Source organism: Protobothrops mucrosquamatus, unplaced genomic scaffold, assembly GCF_001527695.2.
Source record: "Protobothrops mucrosquamatus isolate PMUCROS unplaced genomic scaffold, P.Mucros_1.0 scaffold_177, whole genome shotgun sequence".
NCBI lineage: Eukaryota > Metazoa > Chordata > Lepidosauria > Squamata > Viperidae > Protobothrops > Protobothrops mucrosquamatus.
Window position 1 is genome coordinate 1981306 of NW_015386253.1, and position 18089 is coordinate 1999394.

The 18089-nt window shown below is 35.4% G+C and overlaps 1 protein-coding gene across 1 annotated transcript in view; it reads left to right on the forward strand.

Annotated features, from left to right (window-relative positions):
* Nucleotides 1-18089, forward strand: part of ULK4 (unc-51 like kinase 4) — a 173271-nt gene that overhangs the window by 107963 nt on the left and 47219 nt on the right. The window contains exon 31 of the mRNA XM_015822838.1: nt 4132-4237. Within this exon, the coding sequence (XP_015678324.1) occupies nt 4132-4237 (106 nt within the window). The remainder of the gene's footprint in view (nt 1-4131; nt 4238-18089) is intronic.

Here is an 18089-nt window from a genome sequence, read left to right on the forward strand (position 1 = left end):
GCCTCAATTCTTTGTCGCTCAGCCTTTCTTATGGTCCAACTTTCACATCCATACATTGCAACTGGGAAAACCATGGCCTTGACTATATGCACTTTTGTTGGCAGGGTGATGTCTCTGCTTTTTAGTATGCTGTCTAGATTTGCCATAGCTTTCCTCCCCAGGAGCAAGCGTCTTTTAATTTCTTGGCTGCAGTCCCCATTTGAGGTGATCTTGGAGCCCAGGAAAATAAAATCTGTCACTACCTCCATTTCTTCCCCATCTATTTGCCAGGAATTGAGAGGGCCAGATGCCATGATTTTGGAGACAACATACCTCCCTAGATTGACTGTTCGTTCTGCTGACTATAGTTTCTGTTCCCAAAGAATTGAATCTTCTATCATCAATATTTGTCTCTTTTTTCATAGGAAAATCTGGGGTACTATTCTTCCTGTGATAGGGATACTGGGTTGTGTCTCCTTTTTAGAAATTATTGATGACTGATCTTTTATAGGTGTTTGCATATTTTCTTCCAGGGGGAAGCTATAAAAGCAATTGTTCAGCTCCAGAGGGGCTTCACTGGAGTGGCCTAAGGTATATAGAAGGGACTTTGCTCTTGGTTGCTCTTTTCTTCTAAAAGTGACATGTTTCCATCAATCTTCTTTTTTAAGTTCATATATAGAGTCAATTTTTTCAAAAGTTGTTTGTTCCCTGTTGTGTTCAATTTGGGTGTACTGGTTTTTTTTCCGTTGCCTGACCACTGGTTTTCAGGTATGATGTGTTAATCTGAGTGCTTAGTTGCTGCTCATCTGCTCTGCTGCACTGCTCTCAGCCACAGCTGTGGGCACTCCTACCTGCTGTCATACTTAGCTCTGCACCGCCGCTGCTCAGTTGGTCTGCCACACTGGTCTCAGCCGCTGTTCTGGGTATTCCGCTCCTTTGCCACTTACCTCTGCACAGCTGTTGCTCAGGGTCCACCGGGCTGCTCTCAGCTGCTGGTCTGCCACCTATTTTCATTTCACCTCTGCTCAGTGGCTTCCTTGCACCTCACTGCCTCCACTCCGCTGCCAGGCTGGGTTGGCTGGGCCTTCTCTCTATCTTTCAGCTGAGCTGCTGGGCTGTCTCTCTGCTGGCATGCTGGGCAACCTGTCAGCTGTGCCATCTCTCAGTTGGAACACAGGGCCACCTTGTCAAAAGATGTTTTTTCCCAATTTTTTAAAAAAGTTCTAGAAGTTTATTTTCATAATTCTCAAAATTTAGAAGATTTTTTAAAAAAGAAAATGTAAACTGAAATTTCAATTCTTAGATGTTAGTCTTCTAGAATAATAGAGTAACAGAGTTGAAGGGACCTATACTATTTTGAACAAATGGCTATCCAATCTCCTTTCAAAAACCTCCAGTGATAGGACACCCACACTTCTGAAGTCAAGCCATTCAAACTGGTTAATTGTTTACATTGTCAGGAGTTCTGAGAGTTCTGAGTCCTCTTTTTGGTCCCTTCTGTGGCTAATTTTGATGTTGCCCTCTTGATATAGTTTGAAGTCCACAGATGTATTAAGAAATGACAGATGAATAAAATTTAGAAAGGAAAACAAAATCCCAGCTGAAATAAAAAAAATAGTACCTCAGCTGAGAGTAAAAAATGAAATGTCAGTTTGTTGTTAGTGTTACTTGTATTTAGTCTGACAGCTTTGTAAACTGTGCTTAATATAGTGCGTATTTTCCTCCATAACTAATTTGATTGTAGTTGATATTCTTTTGATTTCCTTTAGAGAATCAGTATCCAAACATGCCCTAACAGTACATCTAGTTTATGTAGCAATCATTATTTAAATATGCTCATGATTGCATGTGGAACAATACAGAACAGTAGCACAACGGAGAGTAACCCAACTGAGATATTTGCTGAATAATTCTACCTTCCAGTACTTTTTTAAAGTCAAAAGCCTTGCATCTCCTTGATCTGCTTATAAATTGGAACAATGTTATCTTAGTAGAAGTAATTTAATTCTCACTTTGCCACACTGTGTATTGCCTAACTTGAGACATGGCTCTGGGGCTTTTCTCTTCTGTTCAGAGAATGGACAGCTCACAGGATGATGATCTGCTTCAATTGCAGCCAACATTCTTTCTAAATCAGAAAGTAGAGGCATAAATAGTTTAATGAAGAGAAGGATGAGGGGGGACATGATAGCAGTATTCCAATATCTCAGGGGCTTCCACAAAGAAGAGGGAGTCAAGCTATTCTCCAAAGCCCCTGAAGGCAGGACAAGAAGCAAAGGATGGAAACTAACCAAAGAGAGAAGCAACCTAGAACTAAGGAGAAACTTCCTGATAGTTAGAACAATTAACCAGTGGAACAACCTGCCTCCAGAAGTGGTGAATGCTCCAACACTGGAAGTTTTTAAGAAGAGACTGGACAGCCATTTGTCTGAAATGGTATAGGGTTTCCTGCCTGAGCAGGGGGTTGGACTAGATGACCTTCAAGGTCCCTTCCAACTTATTATTATTATTATTATTATTATTATTATTATTATTATTATTATTAATCCTTTGCTATATGAAAACACAGGATTGAGCTTCAGTAAGATGTATAAAGTTGACTGTTATTTCCAGATCTGTTTTTTCCTGGCCACTTTGTTACTGGAAAGTCACACTCCTCTTGGCTTTGATTTTCCACAGTCTTTGTTGTTTCTGGGTCTATACTGTTTTCCAATTCATCTGCTATTTTAAAAACAGATTCCTTTCGTGAGTTTAAAATATTTAGAGTTGTTTTCTTCAAAATGTTTTCCATGGACTTTATGAGTTCATCACCTTTGAAAAACAAATTTGACTAAAGATTGCATGTTGCTGAGCAGTCTCCCCACCTTCCTCCCAGTATCAGCATCCTCCTTTTCTGTAATCTGATATGTTGTTACTTAGTGAAGTAGATAATAAAGAAATAAGGATAGCTCCTGACTGTTTTGATCCAAGTTAACAAAATACAGATTCCTTACAGTGAATATTCAGTAAAATATAGCCAAAATATAGTAATTTTCACCATCCAGAAATGCATGCTGTATTTTCATATGAAAATATAGAAATTAATAAGAGCAACCAAATAAATCAAAGAGAAAGCAGAAAGAGCAGGTAAAGTCCATAGGGGGTTGAAATAAATCAACATTCAGCCAGCCAATTAACATTTAAAGATACAAACAAAAACAAAAGTTCAAAAAGTGAGGTTGAAAGTCTCAAGCTTGCGTATGAAAATGCTCTGCCAGTAGGAAGAAATGTAAAAGTCACTTGATTTTCCAGTTACTCCCACAAGAAGTTGCAATCTTCAAGATTCCCCCTTCTGGGTGTGTCCACAGTGGTCCAAAAGTTTTCTTGGGTCATTCCTAAGTGCCCCCATTCAAATCCAGGGGACAGGGCTTCCAACGAGCCAGCTCTGGCAGCAAACACAACAGATCGTGGGTAAGAGAAAGAAAAATTCTCACCCTACAGCAGCGATCTTGGAGAGGGGTCACCCCCAGCTCTCTTGGGGAGAATTCCCGCCCCCAAAAAGTAGATATCCTGACACAGATACTAGCCATTTCTTGACAAGATCTAACAATCAAAAGCTTTATTATAGCTACCAAGGAATGATATTGAATTTGTAATGTGAGCAGATCAAAGATTTTAATTTAATAATTTAATTTAATAATTTAATTTATATAAGGAAGTTTGGTAAATTGTATTGTCTGACAGAATATTACATAAAATAATAGCAATTATTTTTTACAGTCTGTATTGATATTCTTAAAATTAATGTTAAGTCCACTGATAGTTTATTTGTTTGTTTTTGCTGCTAATATGTTAGAGAAATAATAAGAGATGGGCAATATTTGAACCTAGAAACTTAATGGAGATCAGTTGTTGCCTCCTGCTGTAATTTAGGATTAGCCTGACCCTAATTCAGTTAGAATGGTAAGCACTTAAAAGTAAAATGTGTATCCAGTTTCTTTATTGAGTTCTAGTTATCTTGCAACTATGAAAATCATCTCATTCTTTCTTCATTGGTTTTATCTATTCACCAATTTAGGATTCCAAGATTGCCTCAGAGGGGCCTTCTTTGAAATGAGTTGACCTAGTTTATACCTGAAATAACTTTTTTTCTTAAAATGTATTTAATTACAGGAGCATCAGGGTGCACTGTTGGGAAATACAGTACAGAGTGCAGTTGCAGTCATAAATTATTTGATATCGTATAAAAATGTGAACATGGCATTACTTTATGAACAAGGTATGTAATTTTATCATCTTATATTCACTGTTCTTTTTCTGTACAATTCTTTTGTTCTTGTTCTGTAATAAATTTGGTAAACTTGATTATGAATACTATTCATAATTTTAAAGAAAACTTTGTAGAAGAAATTGTCTCACATCAGAATTTAGTATTTCTAGTTGCTACATTTGTTGCACTCTAGCAAATATGATAGGCACTTTTTCTTTTAGCTGCAGATAATCCTCCTTAACAACTATAATTGGGATTAAAAACTATCACTAAGTGATGCTGTCATAAAGCAAAAAGTGACATGCCAATTTAAAATGGCAATTCTGGCTGTTAAGCAAATCACATCTGATCGTTAATTATGTCATATAACTATCATACAACTTCCTGCCAGTTTCCCATTGTGGAAAGCTAGAAGGGAAGGTCGCAAATTGTGATTGGAATTCTGTGACCATCATAATTAGTGCTGGTTGCAGTCATGATCACATGCACAGGGATGCTGTGATGGCCTCAGCATACAGCTATAAATTTTATTTACTGCCATCAATACTTTTGAATGGTTGCTAAATGAACAATCACTAAGTTAGGACTATCTATATATAGTTGCAGAACTGAGTGGGGATGGTCACACGAAGTACATCTATTCTTATCTCCATCTCTAAACTTCAGAGAAAGGCTGGGAGTATATTTAATTGCTGCATAGTCAGATTGGCTAGGGAAGCCTAGCAGTGCATCATCAAATCAGATAAAACGCCAAAAGAAAATATTGGTATTAATTCCTACTCAGAAGGATGTTCAAGTTAAAGTCCTTAGAGGAATGTTCTACTCTGTGGTCCTCTTTTTGAAAAACACTAGTGAAGGAGACTGAGCATCATTTCTTTAGGGCAGGGGTAGGCAACCTTGGTTCTTTTATGATTTGTGGACTTCAACTCCCAAAATTCCTGAGCCAGCATGGCTGGCTCGAATTCTGGGAGTTGAAGTCCACGAGTCATAAAAGAGCCAAGGTTGCCTACCCCTGCTTTAGGGATATCTTCAAATACCAGTGCCAAGGGAAGTGGCATTGATATATTGTTTTGAAAGGAAGAGAGGATATACAGTTATATGTTTTGTCTGGTCAACAGAACTGACGGAAAGCTATAGATTCTCGGCTGCAATACAATTCTGCAAGTTTCAAATACTGTTTTCATCGCATATCTTGCTTGTGAAATAGAAGAATCACTCATAAGTCAGCATGAAATAACTAGCTTTTGTCCTAGTACAAAACTGAAATATAATTTTTAATACTCAATTTTGTATCTCTAACATGCCATTCAATATACAAACTTACAATAATAATGTTGATTACAATCACATATATTATTTACTTGGTAAATAATTTAGCTTTGATAGAATTCTTTCTTAGAACTAAATTACAAATGCAATAGTTAACTATAATTTAATATGCTCAATTTTTTGAAATCTGATATAGTAATTATACATTAATATTTATAAGTTACAATTATTTATGTAAAATATGTAATCTCTAAGTTGAAGACATTTACTATTTACTATTCCATGCAAAATTTATTAATTAAAACATTAATGATTGTCCTTCAACTTGAAGCCTTCTTAATCAATAATTAAAAAACAGAAGGCCCCCATATTCAGGTTTACTATATAAATAAACACAAAATAACAGGAAAAGAAAATGAGATAACAAAAGGAAAATATGATAACTTAGATTCAATTCTTCATTAATAACTGTTGGAGCAGCTAAGATTATAATATCAGTTTCAGAGCTGATTACTTACTCTTATTTTTTTTCTTATAAGGTAGTTGGTTTTGATAGCCATTGTGAGGAGGGGTCTCCAGTTCAGCTGGTCAGAGGAAGGGGAAATAGCAGTTTCCCATTATTTTTTTCTTCCTCATAAAGTAAAATGATTGAGCCAGTGCTTTATGGGAAGAACCATACTGTTGGAATATTATTGCTATTTATTTAGTTATTTAGTAAATATATATGGGCGTCCATCTCATGTACATGACTCTAGATGGCCAGTTGTTTAACTAACAAATAAAAACAAAGTAAAAGGTAACCAGTAATTAAATACACAAATAACTTAAAACAGCACAGAACATCAGTTCATAATAATCAAATACTGTGTAATTTGTATAACCATACTACAGGTTCATCCACACTATGTGGGCCCCTGGCTTGATAGCAAGGCTAAGTATTTAATGCCTTGCAAAAGGCCAACAGGGTGAGGCAAAACTTATCTTTGGGGTATTAAATTTTAAAGGGAGTGCACTGTGGCAGAATAAGCCTTGCTTGGTCCCACCAGATAACATTCTCTTATGGATGGGACCTGGAACATGAGTCTCCTGCTGGATCTAACAGAACAGATACATACCACTAGGGTGACTCAGTCCCATAAGCAACCCAGGTTAAAGGAGATGTCAGGTGAGCCACTAAATAACTAAAGCATGATTTCATGGTCAATATAAATAAGAGTAATAACAAACTATTCTGAATGTTTCAAATGATAACATTTTAATTACCGGTACTTGAATTATCCAGGGTACAATTGTTATCTGATAGATCTGAATTGTTTTTGGAAACTTGTAATGATAAGACATTCTACTACTGACAAAAGTCACAATCTCCTGAAGAGCCACCCAGGCTTTCCTAGATTTATGGGGCAATAGTCAACTTGGATCTCCTGCTTGATTGGTGAACTTTTGTTCTCTCCTTTTCAAGATATGGTTGTGATAATTGGATGTTGGAAAGATAATTGAATTTAGTGGTTAACAATGCTGAGTTTGTCAGCTGGAAAGCTGATAGCGCAGGTTCGAGATTTGAGTGCTGTGCAGCGGAGTGAGCTCCCATTACTTGCCCCAGCTTCTGCCCACCTAGCAGTTTGAAAGCATGAAAACGCAAGTAAATTAAGAGATACCACTTTGATGGGAAGGCAATAGTGTTCCATGCACCTTGGCATATAGTCATGCTAGCCACAAGACCACAGAAGTGTTTTTAGACAACACTGGCTCCCTCAATCAAGAAATGAAGATGATGAGCACTGCTTCCTAGAGTCAGACACTGCTTCCTAGAGCCAGATTTCTCAGTCAATATCAGACACTGGTAGATAGTTATAAGAAACAGATACTTGAGGTTGTTTCTTATAAAGGAGACAATATCAAGTGTTGGAGCCAAGGGTTACTTTTTTCCACAAAAAGACATGACGTGTTATTTTTTATTGAATAAATGATTACAAAGACAATTTTCATACACCATCTTTATCTTTATGTATTATTTGAGTTATGATGAAATATTGATACATCAAACAAGGAACTTTTTATGTAGGATGAACTTACTTTTTCACATAACTGTATCGTATCTCATTATACCCCATATACTTGTATAATATATGCTTCATCTGACATTTTAGTAGTAGCCTTCAACAATAAAATTCGTTTTTATAGAGATTTGCCTGGAACTGACTTTTTTGGGTCAATATCAAGTCCAGAGAATCAACAAATACAGTCAAAAGAACTGCAGTGTTAATCAATTAATTTTAATGTTGGGTTTAATATTGCCTGATCTGAAAAATGTTGCCAATTATATTGTATTTTTATGTTTTCCTTTTTAAATTGCTCTTGAAAATCATGCCCTATGGCTAAATATATAATTACTTTTAATAAATCATAAATAAACTGATAGTCCTAGGGTTATCAGCAGCTACTATACTAAAAATATGAACATTAGAATTTATAAAATTAAGGATATGTTCTCTGATAAAAGAAAGAAAGCTTTGGAGGAAATTTTAGAAATGAGGGTTTTTTTTAATTCCAATTAATAATAGGCAGGACCTGCTTGCAAATTTGATTTCTGAGTTGGGAAAAGCTCTGATGAATATAAATATGTGTAGACTACTGATGTCACTGGACCAAATGATTTGTGTAACGAAGTTAATTTAATGTGAACTACATTTGTACAGATGTAACTATATGATACTTAGATCTGACCAAGACAAATGTGCCTTGCAATAAAAGAACAATAAATTACAGTTAGGTAATAATCTTTAGTCTCAAAGTGAAGATAAATTTATACACTTCCACGTGGTACCATTTTCATTGTTCTACGGTACTTTGTCGAGAAGTTAGAGGCATCATGAACATTAGACACCTCCCTCTCTTGTAGGCAAATATACTCACCTGTGTATAATAAATCTTTATTGTAAAATATCATGAAAACTTTAGCCAACCAGCACCTTTATCACCTATTTTCTAATTCATCTAATCAAAATATGTAAGAATTAACACATTTTATCTCGAAAGTCAATAATTTCCCCAAATTTGTAGATCAATGTAACTGGAAAATAAATTAATTGGGAATAATCACTGAAAGGGCTAACATTTGGTTGAAGAATTTGAATGGAAAGTATTTTTTCTTTAAAATGTCATAAATATTTAAATCTGTACCTTTATATATTGGCATATAAAGATTTAGAATTACTTTTATTTTTTTTTAATAGTTGATAAGTAGGGAGAAATAGATGCAAGAGTATTAAAGTGTTAAATTGGTCAATTAAATGCACCATATTTATTACCAGTTATTCCTCATGGGTTAATTTAAAAATTATAGAATTGTTTACTTTAATAAAAATTAATTCTCTAACAAATTATATAAAATATTTGGTTCCACTCCATATCATCCTCATATATGTATCCTTCTCATATATGGTGCATAAGGTCGTATTTAAAATGTCTTATGAGCTTTACATCCATTGCTGCCATCAAAATAGAATCATGTCATATGAACTTTATATTGATGCTTTAGGAACTTAAAAAAGTATTCTTTGCAATGATCTAATTCACAGGATTTATAGTCTGTCACTCTGCCATCTATCTAGAGGCAGAAGTTACCAAGTGTTGTTCTTTGTTAGTACAGAAAGAAACTAATGGGCGATGACAAGAGAATCCTTCTTTTTGCCCACATCATATAGTTGTCTTTACAGAGTCCCACTTAGAAGTTGGTTTACACCTAAATATACATGGGCTTTTTCATCAGTGTTCTCTTTCTTCAAATCCACCTTTGATGCCTCAGACAAAAGTAGTCGGAATTCTTACACTACAAGATTTAGGGTATTTACTATAACAGAGACAAGGACCTCCGCTCCATTTTGTAGCTCCAAACTGGATCTTTGTTTCCAGATAACTAAAAAAACTTATAATTAAACGGATAAATTTAGGACTTGGTTGGTTGTAGAAACCTTGCCTTTTTTTCTGCAGCCAACTAACTAAATTGCCTTTCCTTGACTTTCAGCTGGGGCATTTTTAAACACTAGATGGCATAGGTGTTCTGAGCTGATCAGTTGCTGCACATCAAAAGAGTATGTCTCACTTCCTTTTTTTTTCCAGTATGGAGAACAAAATAAGTTCGCAATATTTCTAATATTATGTCTCCTGGACACAATTACACAGGATAAATATCTCTTTTCAAGTCCAAATTGGTAGAAAGATGAGAAATTTCATATCACAAAATAGCAAGGTGAAGAAACAGAATTCCAACAAGTGGAGCAGCATAATCATAGCGAATTTATAAGTCATAGTGTATAGAATCTTCAGATAGTTTGAAATGTACATTTGATAGGCATCAGTTTATACTGGATTGTTTATGTTGACTTGGTAAATTTGATCTGGTGCAAAGAAAACTGAGAACAGATTCTGAAGAGTAGAGGCATGTACTGTAATTATAGACCCAGTATGTGGCTTTATTTTGTGGAAAGTAGTGTATCTAACTATATCTGTTTACACTGTTATTTATTCAGAGTACTCTAAATGCTAGTAACCACATTCCAGAAATAGGGGAACTCAAATAACAAAATATGCAACAGTGATGTTGATTTATGGAGATTGAAGGCAAAAATGAAAAAAGTATAAACTTGTGTGGTGGGATAGAACGGACAGAACAGAATAGAATACTTTATTTGGCCAAATGTGATTAGACTCAGAAGGCTGGCCTATTGTTTCCTTAGGTAATGTTTTATCTATCACTATTTGGAAAATGACTGAAGCAAGCATATAAATATAATTTTAACAAAACATTACATAATTTTCTATTGCTTTATTCAAGAATAACAGTCTTAATCTTGAGAATAATTTCAGTTATATTCCGAAATCGTACCTCTTTCAGAAGTGGCCCCAATAGACATTTGAGGTATAACATTAGTGTCTTGAGTCTCAAGGCTTAGTGCATCCATTTTGTCCGTTAAACCAGAAGTTTCAAAACACATGTGAGGATTATTTCATTGGCATAAGGGCTGCAAATGGAAATGATTTGTTTTCATTATTCTGATACAGAAATCAAAAGGAATAAAATGAAAACTGTCACAGTATTCCATTAAACAAAAATGTTTTTGTTATTATTTTTAAAAAAGGAACATTGCAAAACAGTTTTTTTTATCATTTAGCATTGGCCACTTGGCAGCATTTGTCATCAACCATTCCAATATTTGGTTTGGTGGCTTTTGAATAACAATCAAATCTTTTGAACCTAATCATGTGAAATTTGACAAAATTCTTTCCCCATAAAGAGTAAATTCTCCCTGAAAATTATTTCTAATTCTACAAAAAATTAAAAGATATTGATAGTCCTCTTTAAAAGAAAAAAAAATCCATATTTTCACTGTAATCTTGACGTGTTACTTTTTTATAGGCTAAAACGTTGTAAGTCCTGGAAATTTAGTTGATTTTAGATTATTTTCTATGGTAAGGAAACTAAAAAATTATCAAATATATTTTGTTACCCAGGAAAAAAAATCACTATTTAATGTTTTACACTTATAATTAATGGGAAGCATAGTAGCTTGGGGTTTTTAATCAAAGTAAAGACTTGAGTCTAAAGTGCATGTTTGTTGGTCCAGTCTTTTCTCCCATCAAATCTTCTAAAGAGGGTCAAAACATTGAATATGCACTTTTTCAGATAAATGAACTGGGCTTGAAATTTTTGATTTCTTGTCATTACATGCCAACAACATTCTTGGTTGTATTATGATGTAGGCCAGACATGTCAAACACAAGGCCCAGGGGCCGGATGCGGCCCGCGAAGTGGTTTCATGTGGCCCGCGAAGCCATCCTTGAAACAGTGAGGGAACGGCCCCCGCTGCCTTGGCCCTGGCCCAGGCCGGCCGGGAGGGAGCCAATGTACAATTTTGTGGTTGCCATCTATGCTGAAATGCATTAAGTCTTAGCTCCACAAGGCCTTCCAGAAACAGTGAGGAACCAGTTCCTGCAGCGTCGCCCCCACCCCCTGGGTGTATGCTGGGGAGGTGTCACCCTTTGTGAGGAATGAAGAAATGCACCATGTCTTGGTGCTTGCCCTGGTCCTACCCCCTTCTGCCAGAGACCCTCAGATCTGTCCCATTCCTGCCCAGGCACCCACAGGCACCCTTGACGCGAACGATGTAGAGCTGGCCACACCCACCCAGTAGGCCATACCCACCCTGGCCACATCCACCCGGCTCCCCAAGGGCAACCACAATGCTGATGCGGCCCTCAATGAAATTGATGTAGGCAAAATGTCTCTTGGATGGAATATCCTGTTTTACCTTGTAAGTGTTATCCTGAAATATAATATTCATGCACAATAAACTGGGAAAGGATTAGAAATTAAATATGTACTATTTAGAGCACAGTTTCTTAATTAGTTTCTAATAAAATATGCCATTTTCTTTAAGGAGATTTGGACCACTTTTTTCAAAAAAAGAGTTTGCATTAACAGCTCAACATATACATAGATTTAGAGAAATGATACTTAGATAGGTTTGATTTTTTTTTAAAAAAATAGAATTGTTCTAGTTGAATTTTAAATTATTGTTAAGATTCAAAGTTTACTCACTAGAAAATGAAAGATGTTTTTTTCCTCCATTTTCTCATTCTGTGAAGCCCTTTTGCATTTGCTGTTGAGCTTGCCAAGCCAAAATTAATGCTTGTAGCAACTGTGCCCATAACTCTATATTGTTTTCATTTTGTTATACTTTCTTTAGAAGGTTGAAGATTTGACGGGAAGTTCAGTAAGTTTATTTAACTATTGGTTTTCAGTTGAGAAAAACAGCAAAAGGAACAGAAAATAATTCAGGATGTTTCATTTTGCTCATGTCATTTTGGTATCCAAAATTATAAAGAAATAAAAGTTATATATAAAGAAAATGATAATATAAACCTGTGTTAGCATATCATTTTTAAAGTATAATAGCCCTTAATTTACTTCTGGGGATTGATTTCAATTATCAATAATGTGTAACAATAACGGTGTTTAAAAGTTGTAGATTCTTGAATTTTCAATATATATAATCTAAAATATTATCTGCTTTTTGTGCAAATCCTAAAGCCAGGTAAAGAGGACCAAATTAAAGAAATGAATCAAAAACATTTATTTATTGATGAAAATGATCCCAAGCTACATATTTGTATGTGATAAAAGTATATGAACCTTTAGGATTATTAGTTAAAGGGAAATAAGATAATCAGGTGTGAATGGGGGAAATTCTGCCTTATTTGTAGGTATTCACGGCTGGAACAAAGGAAATTTCTGAGGACCTTTGAAAAACAATTGTTGATGCTCACCAGGCTAGAAATGATTACAAAACTATTTCCAAAGTGTTTGAACTCCAGCTGTCAAGAAGAACATGTACAAATGGAGGCAATTCAATTTTATTGTTGAATTCAACACCATTGGGTTTTTTTAAGTATTTTATTAATTTTCTATTATTACAATTCATTAGTGCTTAATGAACAACATGTCTGGTTTGATTTGTTTTGCTTAGTAATACAAGTTAAGTTCTTATTCTCTATCCTGTTTTTCCAGCCATTGATAAAATAAGTTCCATGTTTGAAAATATTCTGTGTCTTCTTTTTCTTTGATTCTCAGTGTAAGTCTATCCATTTCAGCACCAGTGCAGTATTCTCTTGATTATCTTTTCATCCAATTATCTCTTCATCCAATTTTTTCATTTTTCCAGTGCTAAGCAAATACAATCCTCATTGCTGTTAATACATGTAATGTTAAATGTACACTTTGTTTATCAATTTTTTCTGGAATTATACCTAATAAAAAAGTTCATGTTTAAAATCTACGTTTCCCTAACATCTTTTCTAACCATGTATGTATTTTTGTCCAAATTCTTTTTGTTTTACACATGTCCACCACAGGTGATAATATGTACCAGGATTTTGATTACACTTCCAGCATTTACTAGACATATTTTTAAACATTTTTGCTAATCTAACAGGTGGAAGATGCCATCAATAAAACATTTTATATAAGTTTTCTTTATACGAAATTGCCATTGTCAATTTTTAGTTTCTTTCCCAAAGATTTTGCCATTTCTCTAATTCTATGTTATATCCAAAAATGTTTGCCCGTATTATCATTGTTTCTTTCACTTGTTCATCTTCCATTTTCAAATTCAATAAAAAGTTATACAATTTCTTAATCAGTTTTTCATTCACAACTTCTGTAGGCAAGTTGTTCCACTGGTTAATTGTTCTAAAAAATTTCTTCTTAGTTCTAGGTTGCTTCTCTCCTTGATTAGTTTCCATCCATTGCTTCTTGTCCTGCCTTCAGGTGCTTTGGAGAATAGCTTGACTCCCTTTTCTTTGTGGCAACCCCTGAGATATTGGAACACTGTTATCATGTCATCTCTATTCCTTCTTTTCATTAATCTAGACATGACCAATTTCAGCAACTGTTCTTTATATGTTTTAGCCTCCAGTCCCCTAATCATCTTTGTTGCTCTTCTCTGCACTCTTTCTAGGGTCTCAACATCTTTTTAACTTTGTGGTGACTAAAACTGGATGCAGTATTCCAAGTGTGGTCTTACCAAGGCATTATAAAGTGGTATTAACACTTCCTGTGATCTTGATTCTGTCCCCCTGTTAATGCAGCCTAGCACTGTGTTGGCTTTTTTGGCAGCTGCAGCACACTGCTGGCTCATATTTAAATGATTGTCCACTACTATTCCAAGTCCCTCTCACAATTACTACTATTGAGCGAGGTACCACCTATACTGTACCTGTGCATTTGGTTTTTCTTCCCTAAATGTAGAACTTACTTTTTTCACCATTGAATTTCATTTTATTAGAAAGCGCCCAATGTTCAAGTCTGTCAAGATCTTTCTGTATCTTAAGACTATCTTCTGAAGTGTTGGCTATTACTGCCAACTTGGTGTCATCTGCACATTTGATGAGTTCTCCATCTATCCCTGCATCCAAATCATTGATGAAGATGCTGAAGAGTACTGGGCCTAAAACAGCCTTGGGGTACCCCACTGCATACATTTCTCCATGTAGATGCAGTTCCATTGAGGGTTACACATTGAGTGCAGTTGGTCAGCCAGTTATGAATCCATCTGGTGGTGATGCTGTCTAACCCATGTTTTTCTATCTTATCAAGTAGTAGGTTGTGGTCTATTTTATCAAATACCTTACTGAAATCCACGTAAATTATAGCCACAGTATTCCTCTGGTCCACTAATTTTGTCACCTTGTCGAAGAATGGAATAAGATTTGTCTGCCATGATTTTTAAAAAAATGTTTTATTGATTTTTAACAATTACACTCTTTAGTGCTTAGTAAACAACTTGTCTGAGTTCATATATTTAACATTTATATTCTTCAATATAAATCTGTTCAGTACTGCACAATCCAGTGTTTTTTCCCTGATCCTCCTTCCCCTTATTTTTTCCATTTTTCCCACATTACACAGTTACAATTCTTGCTATTGTTGATGTATACAAAGTTAAATATAAACATCCTCATCATATTTTACTAATATTATACAAATAATAATATCAACTTGTAAATCAATATCCTGTTTTTCATGCTCTTCATTAAAGTTTGATTTCCTATATCAATATTTAAAATATCTTTGTCAGTTATGATTTTCTCAATATTAATTACATTTATATAGCTAAGAATTTTATTCATACCAGTTATTCTCTTATTTTCATATTTCCCATATTTTTTTAAAAATGCTATTTTAATTCTAAATCTATCTTTTATTATAGAAGTCTAATTAGGCTTACAGGCAGACTCTCCAGCTTCCAGCGCTTACTCTGATGACGCCGGCAGAGGACCGGCGAAAGCTAAGACAGTAGTAGATATTTGTTTTTACGAACGGTTGTTTTTATTGTTTTTGCTTCTGTTGCTTTTAACAATAAACAGCTGGTTTTATCTATCCCAGAGTTCGAGAATTTTCATATCTTTAACAGAAGTCTAATTATATCTAGGGGTCATCCATTTTTAAATCATATTCAAACAGATATTTAATCATATAATGCCCCCTCTAATAGGTCAAATCTTCTGTTTTTTAAGTCTAATTCTCACTTTCTTTCTTTGCCAAATAGCTTTCCAGGCCAAGGCAATTAAATTGCCCAGAAATTTTCTTTCTGTTTTTGTAAAAGTTACTTGGAATGAGGAGGACAATTTAGGAAGGGTATATTATGGGGGGGGGGGGGGATTCCGCCCATTTATATTCCTTAAGCAGCTCCCACTTTCCTTCTCCCTCAATTTCTCTTTTCATTTTTTGTCTCCCAAGTTCTGAAATTTCCCCTGACAGCTCTATATTCCATTTTTAAAAGTCTTCTTCCTTATCATCAGATTTATTTTGCAGACCTAAGGGGTAAAGCACCTTTTCTATTTTTGTTATTATTGCTAAGTCTTGCAATATTTTATTTGTATATGGTAGTTTATATTTTCTTTCTTTTATCTCTTCCATCTCTGGGTCAATTTCCTCTCTTTCATCTTCTGATTTCTGGTTTATTTGTTCATATTTTATAGTCATCTGGGAATTTCCTAATTGTAGATTTAATTTGGAGATTTGCTCGTTTATGTTAACTGAATTGTTTTTAGTCTCATTATGGTTTCTTTTTGTGTCCTCTTTGTGTGCAACAATTATTTGGTGAATTAGTTGTAGCATAGAGTATATTTCCTTCTGCAAGGTGTTTATTTTTTCTTGAGGCATCATTCCTGAAGATCCTTGATTAGCCTGGGTGGGGGCTTCAAATGGAGGTGCAAGGTATATTTTCTTACCACTTTTAGCTGAGTGTGAAACATCCATTTTGTTTCCCTCCTCCAGATAATCTGTCAAAAGCTTTTATGTATCACCAATCTTAATAAGAGTAGAACAAAGTTTAATCTAGTTTTTATATGTAGCCTTTATAATCCAATAAGTTCCAGAATATGAGTCCAGTCCTAAAAGCAATATTTTTAGTGATCCTTTGTCTCAGGCATCCAAGAACTGTCGGTCAGGCAAAGTTGTAATCCACAATGTTCAAAGTGTTCAAAATGTTCAACTACCCTGAAGACAGTTCAAAAGTCTCTTCCAGCCAGATTTAGTCAAAAGTCATTTTTTTCTTTTTCTCCCAATAGTTCTTAAAATTAAAAGTCCAAGCTTAGTAGGTGTTTATAGTCCAAGAAGGTTAGGGTGATAAGTATGCCAAAATATTTTCCTTTATTGCCAGCCATTCTCTATTAAGCTAGGAGTCACCAAGCAGCCAGGAAGCTAGTTGTAGTGCTATACTCAAGTCCACCACTAGATGTCATTCAGAATCCATTTTCCGAGCTTCCTGTGGCTAGGCGCCGCCGGAGGAGGCTTTTTCCTGAGCCTCCAGCCCGGGACTGCGTCAAAGCCGTCAAAACAGCGTGGATCAGCTGTTTTGCGGCTCGGAACTTTCTCCCCGGGCAAAGGGGAGAAAGTGAGTTTGGCTGGGATAGGGGTTGAGTTCCCTAATCCCCCCAGGAGCGTTCCTGAGGGGGTTTAGGTGAGAATTCCCCCGGAGTCCTAGCCTCTTCTCTGCAGCTCGGTGTGCTTTCGTTCCTTGGAGCGAAGCCAGACGTCGCTGCCACTGCTGTTACAATGTAGCTGCTTGTGAGTAACTTTTGAAACAGACGGAATCTGACAGGGGATCTTTATTTTAGTTAAAAAGTGACTTTAACTCGAAGATTTATTGGGATTTTATTGCCTGCTATAAGTGAAAGTGACAAGAAAATGGCCGCGGAAGCATTCCTTTCTTCTTAACAAAAAAAAAACTTTCACTTTCTTTCCGGGTGTGGATTTTAATGGATTTTAATTTTTTTTCAATTTAAAAGCAAGTTTTTTAAGTTTATATTTGCTGTGACTTTTAAAAGAAAAGAAAAGAAAAATACTTTGGCAGAATGGCTTCAAAACGTACTGTTCCTGCATTGTCTAAAACAGCTATTTCTTCTCCTGTGGTGCAAACTCAACAACAAAAACCTAGATCTCCCCCACCAACACCTCCTCCCTCCATTACACTTAAAGATTTACAAGAGGTTCTAGCCAAGTCCTCACTGCAGACTTTGAAACAAACAGAAGAACTTTTGGATAAGAAAAATCAGGAACTTTGTGAAAATTTATCACAAATTTTTCAAGGACTTGTCACTCATATTGATCGAGTAGAGGGACGAGTGGACGAGTTAGTGGAGAAAGTGGAGGGAACGGAGGACAGACTTGAAAAGGTAGAGGAGGGAGTGGAAATTTTTCAAAATGATATATTATTGATGCAGTACAAACAATTAGAATTTGCCCTGAGAATTAGGGGTCTTGCTGAGAATCCACAAGAAAAACTTAAAGAGGAAGTTGTGGCAGCGTTGGCCCTGGCATTGAATTATAATCCAGAGCTGATATATGGAGAAATAGAAAAATTTTTTAGAGTGAACTCCTGGGTTGCACGTCAAAGAAATTTACCTAGAGATGTGGTTGTCCATTTTACTACAAGAATACGTCGTAATGAAATTATACAGCTTTTTTACCAGCAGAAGTTTCAAATTGCCGCACAAGATATTATACTTTTGAAAGAAATACCTCCTA